Source organism: Lacerta agilis, chromosome 16, assembly GCF_009819535.1.
Source record: "Lacerta agilis isolate rLacAgi1 chromosome 16, rLacAgi1.pri, whole genome shotgun sequence".
Lineage (NCBI taxonomy): Eukaryota > Metazoa > Chordata > Lepidosauria > Squamata > Lacertidae > Lacerta > Lacerta agilis.
This window is the reverse complement of record NC_046327.1, coordinates 29,130,573-29,158,256: the sequence shown is the minus strand read 5'-3', so window position 1 is coordinate 29,158,256 and position 27,684 is coordinate 29,130,573. Positions and strand designations below refer to the sequence as shown.

General features: G+C 42.9%; 4 protein-coding genes across 4 annotated transcripts; all 4 read left to right on the top strand.

Annotated features, from left to right (window-relative positions):
- LOC117060838 (olfactory receptor 10T2-like) lies at nucleotides 1-893 on the top strand (the record flags this gene model as incomplete). The annotated part of the gene is made up of 1 exon (XM_033173399.1): nucleotides 1-893. A coding segment is annotated over one exon (858 nt), but the record flags the coding sequence as incomplete, so codon positions are not given.
- A 4,270-nt stretch (nucleotides 894-5,163) lies between these two features.
- Nucleotides 5,164-6,160, top strand: LOC117060795 (olfactory receptor 10T2-like). Its single transcript, XM_033173339.1, has one exon. It carries the CDS (start codon nucleotides 5,181-5,183, stop codon nucleotides 6,123-6,125), a length of 945 nt encoding a protein of 314 aa, XP_033029230.1. The 5' UTR covers nucleotides 5,164-5,180; the 3' UTR covers nucleotides 6,126-6,160.
- Nucleotides 6,161-8,942: 2,782 nt separating this feature from the next.
- Nucleotides 8,943-9,975, top strand: LOC117060796 (olfactory receptor 10R2-like). Its single transcript, XM_033173340.1, has one exon. The coding sequence runs from the start codon at nucleotides 8,943-8,945 to the stop codon at nucleotides 9,885-9,887; it is 945 nt and encodes a 314-aa protein (XP_033029231.1). The 3' UTR covers nucleotides 9,888-9,975.
- Nucleotides 9,976-21,950: 11,975 nt separating this feature from the next.
- On the top strand, nucleotides 21,951-22,895 carry LOC117061164 (olfactory receptor 10T2-like). The gene has a single exon (XM_033173849.1). It carries the CDS (start codon nucleotides 21,951-21,953, stop codon nucleotides 22,893-22,895), a length of 945 nt encoding a protein of 314 aa, XP_033029740.1.
- The last annotated feature ends 4,789 nt before the right edge of the window (nucleotides 22,896-27,684 follow it).

Here is a 27,684-nt window from a genome sequence, read left to right as displayed (position 1 = left end):
CTGTTCTCTCTCATGTACCTGGTAACTTTGATGGGAAATGTCATCATCATCACTACGATACGCCTTAACCGCAGCCTCCACATCCCCATGTACTTCTTCCTCTCCATCCTCTCCTCTTCAGAAATCTGCTACTCACTCGCCATTATCCCCAATATGCTGGCAAATCTTCTAAGAGAGAAGAAGACCATTTCCTTCATTGGCTGTGCTACTCAGATGTGCATTTTCCTGGGCTTTGCATGCACAAATTGTATGCTTCTAGCAGTGATGGGGTATGACCGATATGTCTCCATATGCAAACCTTTACGTTATCAGATTCTGATGAATCCAAGACTCTGCACCAACATGGTGGCTTGTTCAGCAACAACTGGATTTCTTTTTTCCACCACAGAAACTATAATCATATTTACCTTGCCTTTCTGTGGGCCAAATAAAATTAAACACTTCTTATGTGATTTAGCACCTTTGCTTGAATTAGCCTGCGGCCGTAACTACATAGGAGAAACTGTCATTTTCATGATTTCTTTTATGGTTGTAATTTTTTCATTCTTGTTCATCCTTCTCTCATACATTTTAATTGCAAACACTGTCTTGAAAATCCCCACAACGGCTGGGAAACGAAAAGCCTTTTCCACTTGTGCCTCCCATCTTATCGTGGTCGTAGTGCACTTCGGGTGTGCTGGCATTATCTATTTAAGGCCCAAATCCAGTTACACGTTAGATGAGACTATTTTTATTTCTGTCTCTTACACAATGGTGACTCCCTTGTTGAACCCCTTGGTGTACAGCCTGAGAAACAAAGATGTCCAAATAGCGCTTAAGAAATCGCTTGGCAAAAGCTCCTGCACCCAAAGAATGTGAAAATTAAGCATTATCCACTTTGAAGAGGAGTTATGAAACCCAACAAATACTGTATCTGTAGTTTAATGGACAAAGAATGCCTCAAATAGTATTGTAGCTTTTTCTCATCTTTTTAAAAAACCCTTTGTATATAGAATATTCACTTGGAAAAATGTGGCCTTGCTTTAGCATTTACAAACAACTTTGATTTTCTTGTTAGTACATCATTGGACAATAAATTGGGTTGTGGGAATTTTCTCATAAACGAACATGTAATCATTCAGCCCCACAACTTTTCTAAAGATTACTGTTGTTTTCTCCCAAATCCTAGCCCTCATTTTCACTACCAAACATTCACACAGAACTATTTCAAGCTCATAAAATGTTGAGACTGAAGTGTGAAAATTGCTCTTGTTGAATGGCTGGTACATGTATATTCCGGCTGGGGTCAGTTTGGTGTCTATTTTTTCTTATCTTTATATACATAGTTATTTCTGCCCTTCCTTGTCCCCAGTAATGGCTATTTTTTAAAGAGGGTATCATATATGTTCCTTTTTCAAAGGTTGGAATTCATGTAACCAAGCACAATTTCTGCTCTCTTTTTTTCATGTGGTCTGTCCTGACATTTGCTTTCTGTAAAGTGTTGGCAAGGACGTAATAATATATTGTACACAAAATGGAACATTGCTATTTTTCAATATGCATTTATTTTAGCATTCATATTCATATAATTTAAACCTGACACTTTAATTACTTTGAGGACCATGCCCAAAGAAAGGCTATAACATTTTATTTGCCCATCACTTAATTAGATGTATAATTTGATAAGTGTTAGCATGTCTGAGTGGTCTCCTCCCCCCCCCCCCTGATTTTCCTGCATTGGACCACGTGAGGTTGTTGTCCTTCAGTTGGTATTCCAGAATAATGTAGCTGCCAGGCTGATTCTCTCAGAAAATATGAAATATCTGAAGAAAGGTCTGACACGATTCAGTAGTGTGGAAGGGGTTGGGTGCAATTCTACTGTATGTTGTGGTTAGGAGGGAATGGTCTGAATGGTGTCCATTTTTCAGCACCATTTCCTCACTTCAGTCTGAGCAGAGCAAGCCAGCTGTTACCTGGGGAGAATGGCAGGCAGTATTGAAAGAAGTTGCTGGATTACTTGGGTGTGTGTGTGTGTGTGTGTGTGTGTGAAGGAGTACTTCCCCTGTACGCAAAGACAGGCTCTGGTGGGTTGAACTGATGAGACCAATAATCCAGTGGCGGAGGAAGCCTCTGCACTGTCCAGGGCGGCGGTATGGAGGCACCCCCTGGGGGCGGGGCATCACAGCGTGTGGGCTGTGACTCCATGACGTGTCAGATGAACTGTGCCTGCCTGGAATTTCCGGGCATGCGTGGTGGATCCGCCGGCGCTGCTGCGAGTCGGCAAGCGAGCGGCGGGTCAGGCAGCCCCACGACTCGTCGCTCGCTTGCCAGCTCGGCGCGGAAGCAGCAGCACAAGCCGGATGCATCTGGCCGTCACTGCTGTGAGCCGGCAAGCGAGCAGTGGGTTGTGGGGGTGCTGGGCGATGGGGGAGGGGCCGGGGAGTGTAATGAATCAGATCTAAGTTAGGGGATGTTCAGAAACCCACGGTGTTTTAGGAGTTAATGGGCACCCCAGTTTGAGTGGCAGATACCCCTTGGGAGGCAGGAGATTCCGCTCTTTAAAAGGAGGGAGGAGCCATTAGTGTGGGAGAGTGGTGACTGGAGGAAGGAGGGTGTGGGGCTAGGTTAGGTTTAGGTCAGGTTAGGTTAGGATCATTGAAGATGTGTATATGTTGCTGAAAGAAAGAGTTTACACTGTTATGAAACTAAGCTTATGAACCAACACTGAAACCGTTATGTTCTGTAAGAAATAAAGACCTCTTATTGTTGAGCTAAGAAAATATCGTCGTTCATTTGGTCCAGCGAGTTATATAGGCTCTTGAGGAGGTGAACTCAGGGAAAGGACAAAACTAAACTGAAGGGTGATAGTTTGTGTCTTGGAGTTCCCTCAGGAGGGGCTAGCAGGTGGAAACCCTGGTATTGCCACAGAGTTGCCATGAGGGCTTAGCTAACTGATATAGTGAGGGGATCTAATAAGGAGAGACCCCGAACAGAAGGCAAAGGAGAGGTTAACCCCTGAAGCCCAGAACAGAAGATATAACCGGCCACGGCCGCTGGACAGGAAAACTCCCGTTACTAAGAAATTCCCAGATTATTCATAAAAGGGAAGTGAAATAACAGACGGACCTCAGAGGGACAGGTGGGGTGCATTGTAATTTGACCCAGAACACCTGATTAAAAATTCACTTAGTAATGAGGGGAGAGTCTGAAGTGGAGGTTCGTCGCACACACCCCTCCCCTGGAACCCGGGGCGGAGAACCCCCTACGCCCCGCCCTTCCTACACCACTGCAATAGTCGGTTCAACAGCCAAGAAGGCTGTTTCTGCCTGAGGAGTCACTTCATAGCTGGAAGTGTGAGGGCCTGAGAATGCAGATGCAGCCATGAAATTGTTTATTATCCTCTGCAAAGCATAAGGGGCTTAGCTTGGGTTGTGGAGCATCAGTAATATATAATCTGTGGAAATAGTCAGTTTATGTTCATTTCCTTGAACCCTGATGTCTTCAGTACCCTTGTGCGATCTTATGGGTTGTGCTAGCATTGTACTGTACTTGTAGATGGAACTTCCCCTGCATTTTTGACGATGGGTGTGGCTTACCCCATAGCCATTTGTCCTGTACACTATTTTTATTTATTAAACAATATTCACACACCACTTAATCAGAAAGACCTAATTGCACTTTACACAGAAATAATCTGTAATATTCATCATGATAAAATAAAAAATGGAAAACAAGTAGACATAATAAAATGTATCGATATAGAGATGAAGTTAACAGAATTAGGGGGGGGGAAGACACCCAATAAAATTACATGTATTGTTAATTATTACTTGTCGATTTTAATAACTCCCATTGATAATAAGATGGTTGATTTATTTTAAGTTTTGAAACACCGTAGAGATAATATCTGGTGGGATTTATAAACTTGTTTACACTGTTCCATGCTCAGTAGAAACATCATAAAAAGGATATTGTGGCAAATTGCCGTCATTTGGAGGAGCTCAACATCCAACCTGCTTCCTTGTAAGTCTGTTGTGGTTTGAGGTTCTGCAGCTTTGATTTGAATTCATTCATTCAGCCTTTCAGATACTCTTGCCTATGCCACTTTAAAGGGAAATAAGAATAGCATCAAGGCACCAGACTCTTTTTTTATCATGGGTAGAAGCTTCATGCTCAATGGTAGGGCTACTGCTTTGCATGCAGAAGTCCCCAGATCCAATACAGTGGTACCTCAGTTAAAGGTAGGTAGCCGTGTTGGTCTGCCATAATCAAAACAAAATAAAAAATAAAAAAATTCCTTCCAGTAGTACCTTAGAGACCAACATGGTATGAGCTCTGAAGAAGTGTGCATGCACACAAAAGCTCATACCAAGAGCAAACTGAGTTAGTCTCTAAGGTGCTAGTGGTACCTCAGGTTACATACACTTCAGGTTACATAAGAACTCCGCTTACCCAGAAATAATGCTTCTGGTTAAGAACTTTTCTTTAGGATAAAAACAGAAATCGTGCTCTGGCGGCGCAGCAGCAGTGGGAGGTCCCATTAGCTAAAGTGGTCAAACTCTTCCACTGCTTCGTCAGTTTGTGGGCTGTAGCCAACATTCATTCACGGCAGATTTACTTCAATTAAAAGAATAAAGAATTTTCATAAACCAAGATGTTGTCTGATTGATAAAATTTTAATTCTAAGGAAAATGCAGTTTTCTAAACTGGCTCTAATGCCTCACTAACTTAGGGGCAGACATTCCCAGGATTCCTTGAAATGGAGCTATCAGACATTCAACTCTGCAGTGTAGACTTGTTGGTAAAGTGAATGTAATATGTCTATGGGGTGACACAACTGTTTCACTGGTTGCACAACTGTTGTGCTACTGTAGGTTCTGTTTACTGTGCCCAGCTCTGCCATCGGGCAAATGGAGGCAGGCAGTTCTCAGGCAGCTCTATTGAGTGTTGTTTAAAGCACATCAAATGATTTATTATTTAATTTTTATTGTTATTGCATTTTTATGGTTTTGTTATGCATTTCGTATTTTTATGTTGTACTGGCACGTGATATTCAGTTGAAGGAGTTAATAAATAACAAAAATGAAAACTAATTTTATGAACAAGCATTCCCTCCCCCAGTATTTTTATATGAAAAGCCAGCTGATGAGCACTCCAGCAATCTGTAACACCTTTAAAGTTTATTTTCAGATGCAGCATCAATGGGCAGAGAAAATCAAACAGTGGTGACAGAATTTATCCTTGCTGGATTTTCCCATTTTGCAGACCTGCAGGTTATGTTGTTTCTATTGTTCTCTCTCATGTACCTGGTAACTTTGATGGGAAATGTCATCATCATCACTACGATACGCCTTAACCGCAGCCTCCACATCCCCATGTACTTCTTCCTCTCCATCCTCTCCTCCTCAGAAATCTGCTACTCACTCGCCATTATCCCCAATATGCTTGCAAATCTTCTAAGAGAGAAGAAGACCATTTCCTTCACTGGCTGTGCTACTCAGATGTTCCTTTTCCTGGGCTTTGCATGCACAAATTGTATGCTTCTAGCAGTGATGGGGTATGACCGATATGTGTCCATATGCAAACCTTTACGTTATCAGATTCTGATGAATCCAAGACTCTGCACCAAGATGGTGGCTTGTTCAGCAACAACTGGATTTCTTTTTTCTACCTCAGAGACTATAATTATATTTACCTTGCCTTTCTGTGGGCCAAATAAAATTAAGCACTTCTTTTGCGATTTAGCACCTTTGCTTGAATTAGCCTGTGGCCGAAACTACATAGGAGAAATTGTCATTTTCATTATTTCTTTTTTGGTTGTGTTTTGCTCATTCCTGTTCATCCTTCTCTCATACTTTTTAATCGTTAACACTGTCTTGAAAATCCCCACAACAGCTGGGAAGCATAAAGCCTTTTCCACTTGTGCCTCCCATCTTATTGTGGTCGTAGTGCACTTTGGTTGTGCTTCCATTATCTATTTAAGGCCCAAATCCAGATACATGCTAGATGAGGACACTTTTATTTCTGTCTCTTACACAATGGTGACTCCCTTGTTGAACCCCTTGGTGTACAGCCTGAGAAACAAAGATGTTCAAATAGCGCTTAAGAAATCGCTTGGCAAAAGCTCCTGCACCCAAAGAATGTGAAAATTAAGCATTATCCACTTTGAAGAGGAATTATGAAACCCAACAAATACCGTATTTGTAGTTTAACAAAGAATGCCTCAAATAGTATTGTAGCTTTTTCTTATCTTTTAAAAAAATCATTTGTATATGGAATATTCACCTGAAAAAATGTGGCCTTGCTTTAACATTTACAAACAACTTTGATTTTCTTGTTAGTACATCATTGGACAATAAATTGGGTTGTGGGTATTTTCTCATAAAGGAACATGTAATCATTCAGCCCCAAAACAAAGGAAACTTTTCTAAAGATTACTGTTGTTTTCTCCCAAATCCTAGCCCTCATTTTCACTACCAAACATTCACACAGAACCATTTCAAGCTCATAAAGTGCTGAGACTGAAGTGTTTTTCCTCACATGAGTCTGAGCAGAGCAAGCCAGCTGTTACCTGGGGAGAATGTGAATGGCAGGCAGTATTGAAAGAAGTTACTGGATTACTTGTAGTGCCTGTGTGTGTATTTGTGTTTGTGTGTGTCTTTGTGTGTCAAGGAGTACTCCCCCTGTACGTGAAGACAGGCTCTGGTAGATGGAGCTGATGAGCCCAATAGTGGGTTCAACAGCCAAGAAGGCAGTTTCTGCCAGAGGAGTCCCTTTATAGCTGGAAGTGTGAGGGCCTGGTGAAAAGCCTTGTGAGGGAGCAGGCCCTGCGGTCCTCAGCACTGCCAATGGTGACCCTTGGGTCCCTTCCAACTCTAGGATTCTATGATTCCAAAAACAACCATGGAAAAAAGGACTTTTACTGCAATGCAGCTCAAAACGTAGATTCCCAAGACAGGTGTTCACCATATAATATCAACTATTGCCTCAGCGTTGCCAAAGGATAGAAAGAGCTACCAAATGGAATGGAAACAGTCTGTTTTTCTCTCCCCGCCACTAAGCCCTCTCTGGTATGTTAAGCGTTCAGAGAGCACAATGTCCCATAACCTTCCAAACCAAGCATTCCGGGATGGGGATCTGGATTTCCAGTGACTGGCAATGGAGATTTTATCTGCTGCTAACATAAATACAAGAGGTTAGCGGTCAATGGTTGGTTTTATTGCTTTCTAGAGAAAGTAATGCCAAATCTGGATCCATTGCCAAGGTTTGACCCACAATAATAGAAATTTGATTGAACACCTGGGTCCACAAGTCGTTGAGAATGCAGATACTGCCATGAAATTATTTAGTATCCTCTGCAAAGGAAAAGGGTCTTAGCTTGGATTGTAGCGCATCAGTAATATAAAATCTGTGAAAATATATTAAGTTTATGTTCATCTCCTTGAACCCTGATGTCTTCAGTACCCTTCAGTACCCTTGTTAGGTTTTGTGGTAGTAGATGGAACGTCCCCTGCCTTTTTGAATATGGGTGTAGCTTACCCCAGAGCCATTTGTTCTGTACATTAAACAATATTCACACACCACTTAAACAGAAAGACCTAATTGCACTTTACACAGAAACAATCTGTAATATTCATCATGATAAAATAAAAAAATGGAAAACAAGTAAACATAATGAAATGTATTGATATAGAGATGAAGTTAACAGAATTAGGGGGGGAAATACACCCAATAAAATTACATGTATTGTTAATTATTATTTGTCGATTTTAACAACTCCCATTGATAATAAGATGGTTGATTTATTTTATGTTTTGAAACACCATAGAGATAATATCTGGTGGGATTTATAAACTTGTTTACATTGTTCCATGCTCAGTAGAAACATCATAAAAAGGATATTGTGGCAAATTGCCGTCATTTGGAAGAGCTCAACATCCAACCTGCTTCCTTGTAAGTCTGTTGTGGTTTGAGGTTCTGCAGCTTTGATTTGAATTCATTCATTCAGCCTTTCAGAAACTGTTCTCTATGCCACTTTAAAGGGAAATAAGAACAGTTTCAAGGCACCAGAGTTTTCTTTATCTTGGGCACAAGCTTCATGCTCAATGCTAGGGCTACTGCTTTGCATGCAGATGGCCCCAGATAAGGGTATGAGGTAGCTTACCAGGACTAGTGAAGACTGCAACCTGAGACCCTGGAGTGCTGCTACAATTTGGAATAGACACTGAATGTATTACTCTTAAAAAGGCAGCTTAGAATAGGCATGATCCTCAGGAAAAGATTCTAGTGGTGTTCAGAGTTATGCCTTGTGATGCTGTTAATTCTGCAATTGACGGGAATATTGGGAGGTCTCAAACTCTTCCACTGCTTCGTCAGTTTGTGGGCTGTAGCCAACATTCATTCACAGCAGGATTATTTCAATTAAAAGAATACAGAATTTTCATAAACCAAGATGTTGTCTGATTGATAAAATTTTAGTTCTATGGAAAATGCAGTTTTGTAAACTGGCTCTAATGCCTCACTAACTTAGGGGCAGACATTCCCAGGATTCCTCGAAATGGAGCTACACTATCAAACATTCAATGTAGACTTGTTGGTAAAGTGAATGTAATAATTGATGTAAGGGGTGACACAATTATGTTGCTGGTTGCACATGGCAAATGGAGATGTCTTTTCTCATGCGGCTGTATGGTGTGCTGTTTAAGGCACATCAAATGGCTTGTTCTTTAATTTGTTATTGTTATTGCATCTTTTACTGTCACGTTATGCATTTTGTGTTTTTATGTTGTAAAGTGGCCTGTGATAGTCAGCTGAATGGCGGTACGTAAACTTAATAAAGAACAAAAAATAAAAAATCATCTAATGAACAGGCCTCCCCCCCAGTATTTTTGTATAAAACATCAGCTGATGAGCACTGTTGCAATCTGTAACACTTTTAAAGTTTATTTTCAGATGCTGCATCAATGGGAAGAGAAAATCAAACAGCGGTGACAGAATTTATCCTTGCTGGGTTCTCCAATTTCCCTGACCTGCAGGTTCCATTGTTTCTGGTTTTCTCTCTAATTTACCTGCTAACTTTGATGGCAAATATAATCATCATCACTACGATATGGCTTGACCGCAGCCTCCACATCCCCATGTACTTCTTCCTCTGCATCCTCTCCTCCTCAGAAATCTGCTACTCACTTGTCATTATCCCCAATATGCTGGCAAATCTTCTAAGAGAGAAGAAGACCATTTCCTTCATTGGCTGTGCTACTCAGATGTGCATTTTCCTGGGCTTTGCATGCACAAATTGTATGCTTCTAGCAGTCATGGGGTATGACCGATATGTCTCCATATGCAAACCTTTACGTTATCAGATTCTGATGAATCCAAGACTCTGCACCAAGATGGTGGCTTGTTCAGCAACAACTGGATTTCTTTTCTCCACCACAGAAACTATAATCATATTTACCTTGCCTTTCTGTGGGCCAAATAAACTTAAGCACTTCTTATGTGATTTAGCACCTTTGCTTGAATTAGCCTGTGGCCGAAACTATATAGGTGAAATTGTCATTTTCATTATTTGTGTTTTGGTTGTAATTTGTGCATTCCTGTTCATCCTTCTCTCATACATTTTAATTGCAAACACTGTCTTGAAAATCCCCACAACAGCTGGGAAACGAAAAGCATTTTCCACATGTGCCTCCCATCTTATCGTGGTCGTAGTGCACTTCGGGTGTGCTGGCATTATCTATTTAGGGCCCAAATCCAGTTACACGCTAGATGAGACTATTTTTATTACTGTCTCTTACACAATGGTGACTCCCTTGTTGAACCCCTTGGTGTACAGCCTGAGAAACAAAGATGTTCAAATAGCGCTTAGGAAATCATTTGGCAAAAGCTCCTGCACCCAAAGAATCTGAAAATAAAGTGTTATCCACTTTGAAGAGCAATTATAAAACCCAACAAATATGTTTCGTTTAATGGACAAAGAATGCCTCAAATAGTATTGTAGCTTTTTCTCATCTATTTTAAAATCCATTTGTATTTGGAATATTCACTTGGAAAAATGTGGCCTTGCTTAACATTTACCAACAACTTTGATTTTCTTTTTAGTAAATCACTGGAAGATAAATTGGATTGTGAGAATTTTCTCATAAATGAACCTGTAATCATTCAACCCCCAACAAAGGAAACGTTTCTAACAATTACTGTTGTTTTCTCCCAAATCCTAGCCCTTATTTTCACTACCAAACATTCATGCAGAACTATTTCAAGCTCATAAAATGCTGAGTGAGACTGAAGTGTCAAAATTGTTCTTGTTGAATGGTTGGGGTCAGTTTTGTGTCCATTTCTTCTTATCTTTGTGTACGTAATTATTTCTGCCCTTCCTTGTCCCCCTTAATGACTATTTTTAAATAGGGTATCATATACCGGTATGCTGCTTTTTCAAAAGTTGGAATTCATGTAACCAGACACACTTAATTTCTGCTCTTTTGCTTTCATGTGGTTTGTTCTGACATTTGCTTTCTGTAATGTGTTGGCAAGGATGTAACAATATATTTTGTATAAAATACAGCGGCACCTTGGGTTACAGACTCTGCTAACCCAGAATTAGTACCTCGGGTTAAGAACTTTACCTCAGGATGAGAACAGAAATTGCAAGGCGGCGGCGAGGCAGCAGTGGGAGGCCCCATTAGCTAAAGTGGTACCTCAGGTTAAGAACGGTTTCAGGTTAAGAACGGACCTCTGGAACGAATTTTGTTACCAGTGGTACCACAGTAGAGCATTGCAATTTTTCAATATGCATTTATTTTAGCATTCATCTATATATAAAAAAATGTTCCCATTGCGTGCGCACGTGACACCACCTTGCTCCGTAACCGCTGCACCAAACAGCATCAAATTAGGACAAAGCATAACCTGACCATCGAGGAAGGATCTGGCATAATAAAAATTAATAAAAAAACACCTGTCATGCCTAAAATATAGAATAAAGGCAAAAAGTTGGCACACACATTATGTGTCACCAGCAACAGAACTGAAGACTTTGAACAACAACCAATAGAAAGGCTCATCACAGGGCAGCGTCACAGACTGTGCACCGACCAAAAAACCTCCTTCACCTCAGTCAGCCATTTTCAGACAGCAGGGACAACCCCCTATTAATCTCCCTAGCCCTAGCCTCTGCCAAGGGCCTTACCGCCAAAAAAAAAACAGTTAAGAGGAAGGCCTAAACTCTCCTTCCCCAGCCAGAAACGTTCTTAGTAGTTTAAGCTCCAGGCGGGAAAAGGTTTTTAGGCCCAGGCCATACCATTCCTTATGGCGGGGGGGGGGGGAATGTAGGGTGAAAAAGCTCAGCAACTATGCTTCGCTCCCTAACCTGTCTCCACACACTATCCTTTCTGCACTGCTGTATTGCTTTACAAACGAAACTCCAGTTATCAGAAGAGGAAAAAGCGCCGCACACAAATGTATAAGGACCCTTCCAGTTCCCCATCACCCCCCCTTGCATCGTTATGGTCCCTTCTGACCCCAGACTCAATTCCAGAGCGGACTGTACCATGTATCAGGTTTCCAGAGGGGGGAAGGAGATAGTAAATCTAGGGCAAGGGTTTAATTCTATTAAAGGGGCATTTAAGAGAGAGATCAGGGTTCAAATCTCACTACTAAGCTGAGGAGGGGAGAGAGAAGGGGCAGACAGAAGTTGAACAGAGGAACTTCTTCAATTTCACAAAATCATTCAAGGTGGGGACAGAAAAGAGGGTAATTGAAAACAGGGAGGAGAGAAGGGGCAGATGGAAGTTGAACAGGGGAACTTCTTCAATTTCACTAAATCAATACAATCATTAAAAAACCCATAAAAAAACCACAGCGACACGTGGCCCGGTCAGCTAGTATTCATATAATTTAAACCTGACACTTTAAGTTCTTTCAGAACCATGCCCAAAGAAAGGCTATACCAGTGGTGGTGAACCTATGGCACCCCATGTGAGACAGGGCGCCGTGGTGCCAAGATCCCTCCGGCGCCCCCCCCCCCACATTACCCAGAGTTGTTGACCTTTTCCCATGCCCCTTCCATGATCGCTCTCCTCCCACGGAGGCTTGGGAAGGAAGCTGCTTGCCCGCCAGCCATATAGTTGACGGGGCACAGCTGGCGGGTATGCAGGGAAAGGGGAGGCTTCCTTCCTAAGCCTCTGCAGGGATCGCTCTACTTCCACAGAAGCTTGGGACGGCATGCCAGCCATATGGTTGACAGGGCACAGCTGGCGGGAATGCAGGGAAAGGGGTGTGTATTATAGGGCTGAGTGAAAAACGAGCTCCTAGAAATTCCTATTTGTGGGTGGTGAAATTGGGGGCAGGGGGAGCATTTTACTAATTTTTGGGGGGGGAGTGGTAAGTTTGCCGTTTGGATGAAGACCAAAACAAAAAACAAAAAAAAAGACTCATGAAATTAACCAGAATACTCCCTGAGAGCATGGAATTTATGAAGGTCAAATAACCAAGGAGCATCTTTAAAAACTGCCCATGGGGTGTGTGGGGGTAGCCAGCAGATGGGATGGCCGGTAATGCTGGAGTTCCCGCTCCCACCGCGCCGTGAAAAGGGTTCGCTGGCTACGATCTGAAGGTTTAGCTTGTGAGTTCGGAAAATCGTTGATTGCCTCGGAAGTTTTCTGCAAGCATCTGTGAGTTCCAAAGGTTCCGGAGAAGAAGAAGAACTAAACTAAATGATGGCCAAAATCTAGACAGCCAAATAAAAGGTTTTGAAACGAAAATGAAATAAACACAAAGGAGACTGCAGTCTGGTGAAGAAGCCTTCCACTACCCTGCGTGGTTGGTTTCAGTTTCTCTTTCTCTCTATGCTTGCCACGCAACGATGATCTTACTCGGCTTGCCTCGCGCTTTCTCCACACCACAACAGGGAGTGGCGGCTATTTATTGAAGGGTCAACCAACGTCATAACAAGCATATCAACCAATTACAATCCTGTTACTGTGCTAAGTTTAAGCGGGAAACAGACTAATGACCGTTACCTTATTTAAAACTAGAGCACCTTTTTTAACCGTGGAAGGATCCATGCAGCGAGTTGCCTGTCAGATCCTTTTACCCTTCCTTCCAAGGACAGAAGGATTTCACAAAGTAAACATAAATAAACATAAATAAACAGGTGCAAAGGCACCTACAAAACATATTCCCACAGGGGTGGAATGAAAAACAAGACTTCAAAATGTCTCCCCTCTTCCCCGCTTACCTTACCTTCTGTGGCAGCAGGGGAGGCAGAAGACCATTCTCTGGGCTTTCAACTGAGCCAAAGATAGTTGTCCAAAGGAGACAGATGTTTCCGACGTCAACTGATCCAAAAAAGACAGTTCTCTGAAGCATACAGACATCTCTGGTATCAACTGATCTGAAGAGACAGCTGAATGAGCTTTTAACTGATCTCAGGTTCCTTTCAAACAACTCACCTGGTTTCCTGGGAAGCAAAACATTCCGCAGCCCATTGTGAAGTCAGAACTTGGCCAAGGCCTCACCCAATGGACTGTGGGCTCTCTCTCTCCATCTCAGACCCATGTCAACACTTGGTATCTTCATCCGGCTTCCAAGCCCCTTAATTTACCCCTCACCAGGAGGGCCAGGGCAGCTGGAAAAAGAAATATTGCCCATCGTTTAATAAATATTAAACTGAAACATTATAAAAGGAGGGACTTCCAGCGCGAGCGCCATTGCTAGCGGTTGGGAGCCGTCTCCGGTTCCCCTGGGGGTAGGAGTCCCGCAACTGCGCTGCGGGCTCCGGAAAACCACGGGAAGAGCGTCCCGTGGCTAGGGCTTTCCAGCGGGCTCCATTGTGCCGTCCCGTTCTCAGGCTTCCCTTGTAAAAGGGAGGCTTGAGTGAACGGGCTCCGGCGCGGAGCTGTGGAAACCGCCTCCAACCGGGGGAACAAAGCGGCAGCCGGCCGTTGGCTCTGAGCGCTCCGTTCTTTCTTAATTCGGCTAAAAAAGAAGAAACCTGTAAGTACGGAATATAATTTGGGCTTAAATCGTTGTAATTGGTTTATGGAGAGAGACCTAAAAAAAGGAAGCCCGTTTCTCTCTGATGTGGCAAGATCAAAGTAACACCGGATTTGGCTATTGCTACTTTGGACTGCTTTGAAGTTTTATGTTGATTCTGATTCTGACTATTTAAGAAACCCCTGCTTGGGGCAAGACTAAGAAATTTGAACTATTTCTTCCAATTGACAGTGGATTATAGCGAAAGAAAATTTACCCTCTGATTAAGGGAGGAAATGGTGGCTGAAATCTGAGCAGTGAGGATGGAAAAGTACTGAAACTTTGTTATTTCCTGCCCACTCCTGCCTACTTCTGTCTGGTTCCCACGGTCTTTCCAGACTTAGCAATGACATCAGAGCAGAGAAATTTTTTACTGCAACTACAACTTTTGCAACAGAATGTCATTGAAAAGTTTTCTGAGATTGGAAGTGCTTGTAAGAACTTTGCTGAGGAACTTAAAGAAACAATTAGAGAGAGTTATTTCCCAGAGATTTCATCTGAAGTAGAGAAGACACAACTACAACAAGAAGAAGGGTCTCAGGGACGTGAGAGGTCCGAGACTGGTAATCGAGACTGTATAACGGCTTTCTGGGGTGGGAGCCCAGAAAAGCAGGTACAACAACCCTGGGAATTACAATTTGATTTGAAGAGTGGAGTAGAGATACTTGGTGACAATGTACAATTTCTTTTGAAGAGTTCAGCAAAGATACTTGGTGACAATGTTTTGGTTTTTAGGTATCAAGGAAAGGGTGACATTCTGGATCAAGGAAAATGTGATACTCTGAAAGAAGAAATGGCTGTGGGAGAAGGAAGATTGGGACTGGAAAAATGTTGGGGGGAAGACTGGTGGGAGACTGAGATGGGAAGAGGGAAGATGGTAAGGAGGGGGGTGGGGTAAAAGAATGTATGAGATTTATCAGGAAGGCTAACCATGGTACTCCAACGTCAGAGGGTAATAATCGATTTGGAGAAGGGAAGAAATGTTTAGGATTTTTATGATAATATATTGATTATAATATTTTTAAGGTAGGAATTAGAAGTAATAAGAGCAATAGTTATACTAAGTTAAGAGGGAAAAAAGGATATAAGAAGTTAAGATTTGCAATATGATGTTTTATTTGATATTCATAAGTTGAATGATATAAGAGGTATATTTGAAGATAAAGAATAATGGTGAATGATTTGTTAAACTAGTTACAAAGTTACTAAAGTAAATCAGAATTGAACGCAGAAGAGAGAACGGGGGAAGTCCCCCAAAATAAGATTCGAAATAAGACCATAATTAATAGATTGGTGTGTTCCTGTGGGTGAGGTATGTATTAGTTTTTATTTGATTGTTATTTGTGTTGTTTGTTGTGTTTGTTCTTATATGTAGAATGATTGTTATTATTTGTTTTTCTTTTTATGTGGAAATACCAATAAATTCTTATTAAAAAAATGAAACATTATAAAAGGAAATGAAATGCAAATTCATCTGGAAAAAGTGATCTAAAACAATGATTGGATAAAAGCATAAAAGGAACTTAAGATTCTCAATCTCCTTGGCAAGAAGCACAACTCTTTCTTTCACAGACAAATTATCCTCTGGCATTCGCCACAGATAGAAAAGGCTTCACAATTGTACAGTTGCACTTGCACTATCACAATGTTTTTGGGCACCAGGCAAAAAGGTTTCTTCTATAACCAGGCCTTTGGCCTTTAACTCTCTCTGCCCCCCACCTGCCCCACAACAGGCATACACACAGAAGGAGATTCAGAGCTGAAGACATTGCCCTCTCTCCCTCTTTCTAGCAGTGCCCTGCCTTCATTTATGAGAAAAGGGTTGAAGGAAGAGATGCCATGTTTCTGCATCCACCAGCAAGCACCAAGAATGAGGAAGAATTTTTTATAAAAGGGGCTTTATTCTCTCAAGTGAGGTTTGCCTGGTGCCTTCATTATACTACCCATAGGTACCAAGCAAAAACGTTCCTTGTCAACTGAGATTTTGGACTGAAATATTCTTTTAAATGTTTTTGTGGGAGATAGGAGTGGTTATTGGTGTCCCCCCCCCCATTTTTATCCTGTATTTTGTGTTTCTATCCTGTATTTTTATGCCCTCAGATTTTCAGATGAGGGGCAATCTATCAATCAATCAAATTTCAGAGGAGGCTCTGAGACCCTTCACATGAACTGAAAACGACAGCCCCAAGGAACTGTCCAGGTCCCTCAACTTCCCATTACATCTCCACCCCTGCTGTAAAAAAGTTATCAAATGCGGATATGAGATAAGTAAAATAAAATACATAATATTATCACTCAAAACGTATCTGTTGGTTCTGCTGCATAAGCATAGATGTGCCTATATATATATATATATATGATTTTCTTGGTTTACAAAATAAAGTGAATTCGCTTTTTTTAAGTTGCAGAGTCTTTTTATATTTGATGTAAAAACATCATGAATAAGGTTGAGGAAGAAGAAGGGGGGAGGGGGAATAATACTTAAATGTATCTGTGGGGTTTTATGCCTGTGTTACTTGGGCAGGTTCTCTTTCCATTTGTTTTATTATATTTTTCCTTGGTAGTAATGAGAGAGGGGGAGCAGAGTGGGGTTGGTTGGTTGTCTTTAGTTGGCTGCAGCGAGATTTGTTTGCATCTGTGTGTGGGAATTGCTGGGTCATATTGATCCGTGTGCCGTCGGTGGGTTCTTATTGTCTTGTTGGGCTGCGTATGTGATACAGGGAAGTCATACTGGGGTGAAGGCCTCCTCTTTCAAGTTGTGCCTACTTCTGAAAATAACGGATTTCAGCCAACAAATCGCATTACACATTTGAAGGTGCCTCACTCATTCCAGACAGACTTTCCTTCCTAGCCTTACCTAGAGATGTCATTGGAGGTTGAACTTCTGCACAGTGGTGGAGGAAGGGGGCGGGCCACCCCGGGTGCCATCTCTGAGGGGGGTGACAAGAAGGCACCCTGTGGGAGGATCGCCCCGCCACCCCCAGGTGCAGCAGTGAAAGCCGCCGCCATCGTGCCACCGCAGCCGCGAGCAGAGTATCCTCCCGCCATACGTATGGCGCGTGCGCCACTGGATGATTTGCCCTGCCCCCTCACCGGGTGCCAGTTCTCCTTCCAACACCCCTGCTTCTGCATGCAAAGCATGTGTTTACAGAAGAGTTATGACCCTTCTCCTCCAGAGCTAAATCACCCTGTTTTATGTGTCTAGATTCCAACTGCCCTCCTCCCCCTCCTTCATGACATCTGACATCCTGGATCTGCTATCTAGGGCGATAGGAGTTGGGAGTTGAGAAACTAATTCAAGATGCTGGAAATGCGCCCAAGGGAGTAGTTAAGGGTTCAGGTGTGAGCCCTGCAGAGGTGTGGTGTGTATTTTAGGGCTGAGTGAAAAATGAGCTCCCAGTGGTGAAATTGGGGCCGGGGGGAGCATCTTACTGATTTGTGGGGGGACGAGGAGGTAGTAATTCTCCTGCCACTTGAATGGAGACAAACAAACAAAAAACCTCAGAAAATTAACCAGAAAACTCCCTGGGAGCATTGGATTTATGAAGGTCAAATAACCAAGGAGCATCTTTAAAAACTGCTCATGGGGTGGGAGGAAGAACAAGACTTCAGGATGTCTCCCCTCTTCCCCTCTTACCTTACCTTCTGTGGCAGCAGGGGAGGCAGAAGACTATTCTCTGGGCTTTCAACCAAGCCAAAGATAATTCTCCAAAGGAGACAGATGTTTCCGACGTCAACTGATCAAAAAAAAAAAAAAAAAAAAGACAGTTCTCTGAAGCAGACAGACATCTCTGGTGTCAACTGATCTGAAGGAGACAGCTCAATGAGCTTTTAACTGATCTCAGGATCCTTTCAAACAACTCATCTGGTTTCCTGGGCAGCAAAACATTCTGCAGCCCATTGTGAAGTCAGAACTTGGCCAAGGCCTCACCCAATGGACTGTGGTCTCTCTCTCTCTCTCTCTCTCTCTCTCTCTCTCTCTCTCTCTCTCCATCTCAGGCCCATGTCAACACTTGGTATCTTCATCCGGCTTCCAAGGATCTTGCCTGCCCCTTAATTTACCCCTCACCAGCAGGGCCAGGGCATCTGGATCTAGGCTTCCCTTATTGTTTTCCCTGAACACCCCCTGCCTTGCATTCCTATGGGAATCAAAGAGAATAAGGTGAGCCGTGACTGTGATCCAGTTTCCAACACCTCATGAAAACTCACTTGCCTGCCCAAGGTGTTGGCTGGCCGGCCGGCTGTTCCTCATTTAGTCATTGTGTATTATTGGTTCCAGTGGTTTGAAGGTTCTTGCCTTTTCATTTTAGGGTGTGGGCTACACCTTCTCTCTCCACCTGGCTAACTCTCCACCTCTAGGTGGAGGAAGAGATGCCATGTTTCTGGGTCCACCAGCAGGCACCAAGAATGAGGGGGAATTTTTATAAAAAGGGGCTTTATTCTCCCAAGTGAGGCTCGCTTGGTGCCGTTGTTACACTACCTATAGGTACCAAGCAAAAACGTTCCTTGTCAATTCAGACCTTGGGCTGAAGTAACATCTTATGTTCTTTTAAATGTGTTTGTGGGAGAGGGGGTGGGTTTTTTTAAAAATGTTTTTCTGTATTATGTGTTTCTATCTTGTATTTTTATGCCCTCAGATTTTCAGATGTGGGGAAATCAATCAATTAAATTTCAGAGGAGCCTCTGAGACCCTTCACATGAACTGAAAACGACAGCCCCAAGGCACTGTCCAGGTCTTTTTTCCCCAAGTTGCCCAGTCTTTTTTACATTTGATGTAAAAACATCAGGTATAGAACATTTTTGTTGTATACAGAATAAGGTTAAGGAAGAATAAGGGGGGGAGAGGGGGTTGGGGTGATAATACTTAAATGTGTCTGAGGGGTTTTATGCCAGTGAGAGAGGTTGGGGGGCAGGGTGTGGTTGGTTGGTTGGTTGTCTTTAGTTGGCTGCAGCAAGATTTGTTAACATCTGTGTGTGGGAATTGCTGGGTCATATCGATCCGTGTGCCGTCGGTGGGTTCTTGTTATCTTGTTGGGCTGCGTATGTAATACAGGGAAACCATACCGAGGTGAAGGCCTCCGCTTTCAAGGTGTGCCTACTTCTGAAAATAACTGATCTTAGCCAACAAATCGCACTACACATTTGAAGGTGCCTCAGTCGTTCCAGACAGGTATTTCCTTCCCCACGCTACCTAAAGATGCCATTGGGGCATGTGGTCCACCAAAGAGTTATGACCGTTCCCCTCCAGAGTTATGGGGGTGGGGGCTAGCCAGATTTTTTGCCCTGGGTGAAGCCTCCAGTGGGGTGCCATTGAGACTCCCAATATATGTGTGTGTGCACGTGCAAATGTGCATGGGGTGTGTGTGTGCCCAACTGGGTCTTTGATCCAGGGAAATAATAGTTTCTCCCATGCCTAAACATAAAATAAGATTCTATCCTTACAGTCCCAAAGGGTTGATTTAAATGAGAACACAGGATGCTGTCTTCTACTGACTCAAACAACATTGGTTCATCTAGCTCAGTATAGTTTACAATGACTGTCAGAAGCAGCTCCTTAGAGGGATTCAGGCAGGGGGCATTCCCAGCCCTGCCTGCAGATCTTATTGGTGATTTTGCATGCAAAAACACAGGCTCCACAACTGAGCAATGGCTCTTTGCCAGCCTGGCCAGCAGTATGCAGCTGGTGGTTCTGCTTACCAATGCAACACACACACACATACATACCTCATTCATCTATACCATTTTATCTGTCCATTACATAATTAGATATGCAATTGGATAGGTAATTTGCAGTGCTATCATGTCTGAGTGGTCCCCTCACCCCCCCCCCCAATTTTCCTGCATTGGACCACATGATGTTGTCCTTCAGTTGGCATTCCAGAATAATGTAGCTGCCTGGCTTATTTTCCTCCTACCAGAAAATACGCAATATCTGAAGAAAGGTCCAGCATGATTCAGTTGTGTGGAAGGGGTTGGGTGCAGTTCTAGTGTATGGTGTGGCTGGGAGTCTGAATGGTGTCCATTTTTAAGCACTTTTTCCTCACACCAGTCTGAGGAGAGAGAGAGAGAGCTGTTGCCTGGGGAGAATGGGAATGGCAGGCAGTATTGAAAGAAGTTATTGGATTAGTTGGTGTGTGTGTGTGTGTGTGTGTGTGTGTGTGTAGGAGGACTTCCCCTGTATGCAAAGAAAGGCTCTGGTGGATTGAGCTAATGAGACCAATAGTGGGTTCTGAACACAACAGCCTTGGCCCAGTATACCCGGAGGAGCGTCTCCACCTCCTTCGTTCAGCATGGACACTGAGGCTCATCTCTGAGGGGGCAGTTCCCTCACTGCGAGAAGTGAGGTTACAGGGAACCAGGCAGAGGGCCTACTCGGTAGTGGCACCCTCCCTCCCTTCAGATGTCAAGGAAATAAACAACTACCTGACTTTTAAAAGACATCTGAAGGCAGCCCTATTTAGGGAAGTTTTTATGTTTGATGTTTTATTGTGTTTTTAATATTCTGTTGGGAGCTGCCCAGAGTGGCTGGGGAAACCCAGTCAGATGGATGGGGTATAAGTAAATTCTTGTTTTTTGTTTTGTTATGGGTTCAACAGCCAAGAAGGAAGTATCTGCACGAGCAGCTAGATGGAAATGAGGGGCAGATGGGGCTCGTCAACCTGGAAAGGTAGCCCATCTAGGAGAAAGAAAACTCTGATCCTAAACCTCTTCTACCTTGCAGGATATCTTTGGAAAAAGAAAATGCTAAGGAGTAAAGCCAAGCCTGGCGTGCTCTGGTCCATGGGGTCACGAAGAGTCAGACATGACTAAATGACCAAACAACAACAACAACAAGGAGTAAAGCCTTCACAGATCCAGAGTAGAATCCCTAAGATGGGGCTTTGTATCCCTCCTTCCAACAACTCCTGCAGCTAAGATGCCACCCAACATGTTGCCCTGCTTCACTTTAGACCACATCAGGAAGGCTAAAGTGGAGTCTCTTGTCTGGGCCCCCCAACACCTCCATACACACTGCCCAGACTTGTATCCCGAGGAGGTCACTTTGGTGCTGCCAACCCAGCTGTTTTATTTCTTAATAAAAAATAAAAATTGAAAATCAAGTAGACATAATAAAATGTATTGATATAGAGATGAAGTCAACAGTATTAGAAAAAAAATACACCCCATAAAATTACACATATTGTTAATTATTACTTGTAGATTTTAACAACTCCCATTGATAATAAGATGGTTGATTTATTTTACATATTGAAACACCGGGGAGATAATATCTGGTGGGATTTCTAAACCTGTTTACATCGTTCCATGCTAAATAAAAACATCATAAAAAAGATATTGTGGCAAATTGCTGTCATTTGGAAGAGTTCAATATCCAACCTGCTTCCTTGTAAGTTATTATTGCTATTGCATTTTTACGGTCACGTTATGCATTTTGTGTTTTTATGTTGTAAACTGGCCTGTGATATTCAGTTGAAGGGCAATATGTAAATTTACCGGTAATAAATAACCACACACACACACACACATATGTTGCATATTGATTCAATGGTTTTTAGATCTGTATTACTATTGTCTGTATTCCCATTAGGGTAAAGTAACTGCCTTTCTGTTCCAGAAGGAACAGCTACTATTGGTTCATTTAAGCTGCTGTATTTGGATCCTCAGTCTTACTGGTTCCCACCAAAAGGCAGCTTTGTGATTGCTTGAGATTGTTCCCTCCAAATTGTATCCTTTCTAGCCAGTCTTCTGTCCCTATAAATGTAGCTTCCCTCTCCTCAGTCTCCAGTCTTGTTTGTCTGAATAAAGAGTGTTACGTGAAGAAAGCTGAAATCACTTACTGAAATCACTAACCCCACGCTACAACAATATATATATATCTCCCCCAATATTTTTGTATAAAACATCAGCTGACGAGCACTGTTGCAGATGCTGCATCAATGGGAAGAGGAAATCAAACAGCGGTGACAGAATTTATCCTTGCTGGATTTTCCAGTTTCCCTGACCTGCAGGTTCCGCTGTTTCTGGTGTTCTCTCTCATGTACCTGATAACTTTGATGGCAAATATAATCATCATCACTGCGATACGGCTTGACCGCAGCCTCCACATCCCCATGTACTTCTTCCTCTGCATCCTCTCCTTCTCAGAAATCTGCTACTCACTTGTCATTATCCCCAATATGCTTGCAAATCTTCTAAGAGAGAAGAAGACCATTTCCTTCATTGGCTGTGCTACTCAGATGTGCCTTTTCCTGGGCTTTGGGTGCACAAATTGTATGCTTCTAGCAGTAATGGGGTATGACCGATATGTGTCCATATGCAGACCTTTACATTATCAGATTTTGATGAATCAAAGACTCTGCACCAAGCTGGTGGCTTGTTCAGCAACAACTGGATTTCTTTTTTCCACCTCAGAGACTATAATCATATTTACCTTGCCTTTCTGTGGGCCAAATAAAATTAAGCACTTCTTTTGCGATTTAGCACCTTTGCTTGAATTAGCCTGTGGCCGAAACTACATAGGAGAAATTGTCATTTTCATTATTTGTGTTTTGGTTGTGTTTTGCTCATTCCTGTTCATCCTTCTCTCATACTTTTTAATCGTTAACACTGTCTTGAAAATCCCCACAACAGCTGGGAAGCATAAAGCCTTTTCCACTTGTGCCTCCCATCTTATTGTGGTCATAGTGCACTTTGGTTGTGCTTCCATTATCTATTTAAGGCCCAAATCCAGATACACGCTAGATGAGGACACTTTTATTTCTGTCTCTTACACAATGGTGACTCCCTTGTTGAACCCCTTGGTGTACAGCCTGAGAAACAAAGATGTTCAAATAGCGCTTAGAAAATCACTTGGCAAAAGCTCCTGCACCCAAAGAATCTGAAATTCAAGAAGGAAATACAAGTTGTCACCTTGAAGAGGAATCATGAAACACAAAATGATTCTGGACGAAGAATATCTCTGATAGTACTGCAGCTGTTCCTTATCTTTCTACTCATCTGGATATGGAATATTCATTTGGAAAATGGTGGGCTTGATTTAGTAGTTACAACTTTGATTTTCTGTTTAGTAAAATGCTGGAAATTAAATTGGTTTGTGGGGATTTTCTCATAAATGAGCATGTAATCATTCAGCTCCGCAACAAAAGAAACTTATCTACAGATTACTGTTTTTTCTTCCAAATCCTAGCCCCATTTTCACTGCCAAGCATTCACACAGAACTATTTCAAGCTCATAAAGTGCTGAGACTGAAGTGTCAAAATTGCTCTTGTTGAATAGCTGGTACCTGTTTATTTCAGTTGTAGTCAGTTTGGGGTGTGTTTCTGTTTATCTTTGTGGTGGTGGCTTCTGCTGCCCTTCCTTGTCCCCAGTAATTGCTATTTTAAAGAGGAAATAATGTAAAAGCATATCTGTTGCTTTTTCAAAGATTGGAATTCATCTAACCAAACACACTTAATCTCTGCTCTTTTGCTTTCATGTGGTCTGTTCTGACATTTGCTTTCTGTAAAGTGTTGGCAAAGGCGTAACAATATGCAGTACACAAAATAGAAAATTGCAATTTTTCAATGTGCATTCATATTAGCATTCATATTTATATAATTTAAACCTGACACTTTAATTACTTTCAGAACCATGTCCAAAGTAAGGCTATATAACATTTTATTTGCCCGTTACATAATTAGATGTGTAATTTGATATGTAATTTACAGTGCTACCATGTCTGAGTGGTCCCCTCACCCCCTGATTTTCCTGCATTGGACCTCATGAGGTTGTTGTCCTTCAGTTACCGTAGTATTCCAGAATAATGTAGCTGTCAGGCTGATTTTCCTTCTCTCAGCCCCCAACACCACTTTCTGGACACAGCCCAGGAGGAAGGAATGGAAGCACTGTGTAACAGTCCTCCCAGCTGCTCTAGAAGGTCCAAAAGGATGTTATGGTCCATGGTATCATTGAGGCAAATATTACTGCTGAGGTCAGAAAGGTGAACCCCGTCACCACGAAAGAAGGCCTCCTGGTCAAAGGTGATGTCAGGGTGACGCATTACACAGCTCTTCGATTGCAGAACATTATGTGCAACTGCATGGTTCGCCTTCTTCCAATCCCTATTCATAGCAACCAGGTTGAGGCAACCGCGCCAACAACATCTCTCCAATAGCTGACACCACATAAAGGTTATATTCAGGTATAGGGTTGGCAGCTTATCAAAGTCCTCCTTAATGTTAGATTGATGCCCTTCCTGAGCACCAGGTCATTCTTGCCAAGCTGTATGACCATTCGCTGCAACTCTTGCCATCAGAATGGACATGATTTCATGCCATTTCATGCAATGCTTGTCAACCATGATACCCTGGTGCTCAGTGGGAGTCCAAGACCTCATCCCATGCCGGTAGCCAAAGCATGCATTCATGCCCAATAGGCTATGCTGTGTCCAAAAATCCATATATTAATTGGTGAATTATCTGAAAAGGAAGGAAATGACAGGACGGCAGTTCTTCTGGGTTCTTGCGAAGGTACCTTCTGTAGACATTAGAACTCCAACGGCCCATATCCTTGATCCTATCTGTAAGAAGGCCCCAAAGTGTGCCCATCATGGCAGCCCCAATCCACGGCAGGAAGGCCACAAGCCATTATAGCTTTACACATAATGCATGTAAAATAATGTCTGGCCAAATGTGAACAATCCCAGTGGATAAGAAGGAGACCCAGGCCAGGAGGCCTGAGGTAAAGATAAAGTGTGGTAATAATACAGTGTTACCACGGTTTACAAACTTAATCAGTTCCTGAAGTCCGTTCTTAACCCGAAGTGGTTCTTAAACCAAGGAGCGCTTTTCCTAATGAGGCCTCCTGCTGCCGGTGCCCTTCCACTGTTCGGTTTTCATTCTTAGACCGAGGTTAAGTTCACAAACTGGAACACTACTTCTGGTTTTGCGGAGTTCGTAAACTGAATCATTCGTAAACAAGGCTGTTCGTAAACCAAGGTACCACTGTGATGATGATGATGATGATGATGATAATAATAATAATAATAATAATAATAATAATAATAATAATAATAATAATAATGTATTTATACCCCCGCCCATCTGGCTGGGATTCTGCAGCCACTCTGGCCGACTCCCAACAGAATATTAAAAACACGATAAAAAAATCAAACATTAAAAACTTTGCTAAACAGTGTTGGGGTGGAGACGGTCCTTCAGATATATAGAGCCAAGGCTGTTCAGGGTTCTAAAGGTCAGCACCAACACTTTGACTTGTGCTCGGAAACGTACTGGGAGCCAAAGTATGTCTTTCAGGAACGGTGTTATAATGTCTTGGTGGCCACTCCCAGTCACCAGTCTAGCTGATGCATTCTGGATTAGTTGTAGTTTCCAGATCACCTTCAAAGGTAGTCCCACGTAGAGCACACTGCAGTAGTCCAAGCAGCAGATAACCAGAGCATGCACTACTCCTGTGAGACAGCAGGTAGGGTCTCTGCCTGCGTTCCAGATGGAGCTGGTAGACAGCTGCCCTGGACACAGAATTGACCTGTGCCTCCATGGACAGCTGTGAGTCCAAAATGACATCCCAGGCTGCGCACCTGGTCCCATTCAGAACCAGGGAGTCCCCCACACACACACCCTGTCCCCTCCAAACAGTTCTTCTGTCTTGTCAGGATTCAACCTCAATTTGTTAGCTGCCATCCAACCGCCTCCAGACACTCACACAAGACATTCACCACCTTCACTGGTATCCTTAATGGGGCAAGGACCCTTGTGTTGTGAGGGAGACCCACACTGAAAGCACAGGGGACAGATCCTAGCAACAATGAGGCGGCTGGCATGACGAAGGAGAGAGGTGGCGACCCTCCTCCCCTTAGGCCAGTATACTGTTGTGACCAGGCTGCCCGGCCACAATGCCACCCACCGGGAAAATGTGAGTGGACTTCTAACAACTCCTGCTGCTATGCTGCTGTCAAACATATTTCTCTGCTTTCCTTTGGACCACATCAGCGAGGCTCAAGTGGGGTCTCTTGCTGTCTGGGCACCCCAGCACCTCTAAACTGTGGGATGTCAGTCAAGTCCAACATTCTAAGGGAGGACCAACTGCCACTTTGTGTCAGTTAGCTTTGGTCTGTGGATCGGTTAGGCTGCTGCTGCTTAAAGATGTCTTAAGAGACTCACTGATATAGTTTATATAGCTTATATCTTTTGTTTTGTAACCTAAATATGTACATGAATGAATGTGTCAGTAAATTACTTTATTTTGGTTATTAATCAGATTCATGTGTATCTTTATTTTGAGAGGGATATAGGGATTGACAATCAAGAAAGGACGAAAGACTCAAACGAGTCAGCAATCCGCTTGTCGTTGTGCAGGTTTAAATAAGGAACGTTTAACTCTGCAACTATATTATATAAATGTTCCCACATAAACATACGGCCCAGACTTGTGTCCTGTGGAGGTCATTTTGGCGCTGCTAATGCAGCTGTTTGACTTCACCCCTGGAGGCGCACTCCATTGTCTTTTGAGACAGACAGATGCCAACAGCATGTTATGGAGCCAGGAAGAAACCTCCAACCCCCCCCCCCCAACACATACTTTACATATACACAGGCACCCCCTCCCACTAGGGCATGATCGACTTGTGCAGCGACCACATATACAAGTGGCGCCAGGAAATAAATAATTCAATCCTAACCTGAAAAGGCAGAAGAAAGTCCTTTTGGCTCACTAGGAGGACACCCCCACCCCCGATCCTGAGGAGGATGTTAGTGAGTCAAAAAAATCCAGAAAATAAGACTCCAAGGGGGCTCCATAATGGCGCGCTCTCTCTCTCTCTCTCGCTGCTGCCCTCTGGAAAGATATATGTACTACAGTGGGCTCCCCACTTACATGCGTTTCACTTATGTGTGTGGGAGCCCGGAAGGTAACCACTCACCGAAATGGGGAGCCGTGTGTGTATTGTGGGAGGAGAAGATACAACAGCGGTTGTGGAGTCATCATAGGAATATTCACACTTTTGAAAACATAGCTAAAGAAATAGTGGAAAGGGACTGCTTCCAGATGACAGTTCAATGCAAACAATCTTCAAACAGAGATCTTTCCAGTTGGCCCAGGGGGCGAGGCCCAGGCCCCTCACACTCCCAGCTATAAAGGGACTCCTGTTGCAGTGAGGGCTGCAGTGGTCATCGGCTGCAGTGAGGACTGCAGGGCCTGCTCCCTTACAAAGTCTTTAACGTACAGTGTGTGTACCATTCATTTATTTAAAAACAATGAAGTCTAACAATAATAATAATAGGGGAAGTAATTTTATTACTCCTGGATTGGGCATTGTACTCAACTACGCATGTGTCGTTGAGCACGATGCCAAATCCAGGAGCAATAAAGTTCCTTCACCTATTATTATCATTATTATTATTAGTTACAGGTAGGTAGCCTTGTTGGTCTGCAATAGTCAAAACAAAAAAGAAAATAAAAAATAAATCCTTCCAGTAGCACCTTAGAGACCAACTAAGTTTGTTCCTGGTATGAGCTTTTGTGTGCATGCACACTTCTTCAAATACCTGAAGAAGATCTGAAGAAGTGTGCATGCACACGAAAGCTCACACCAAGAACAAACTTGGTTGGTCTCTAAGGTGCTACTGGAAGGATGAATCAAGTAGACATAATAAAATGTATCGATATAGAGA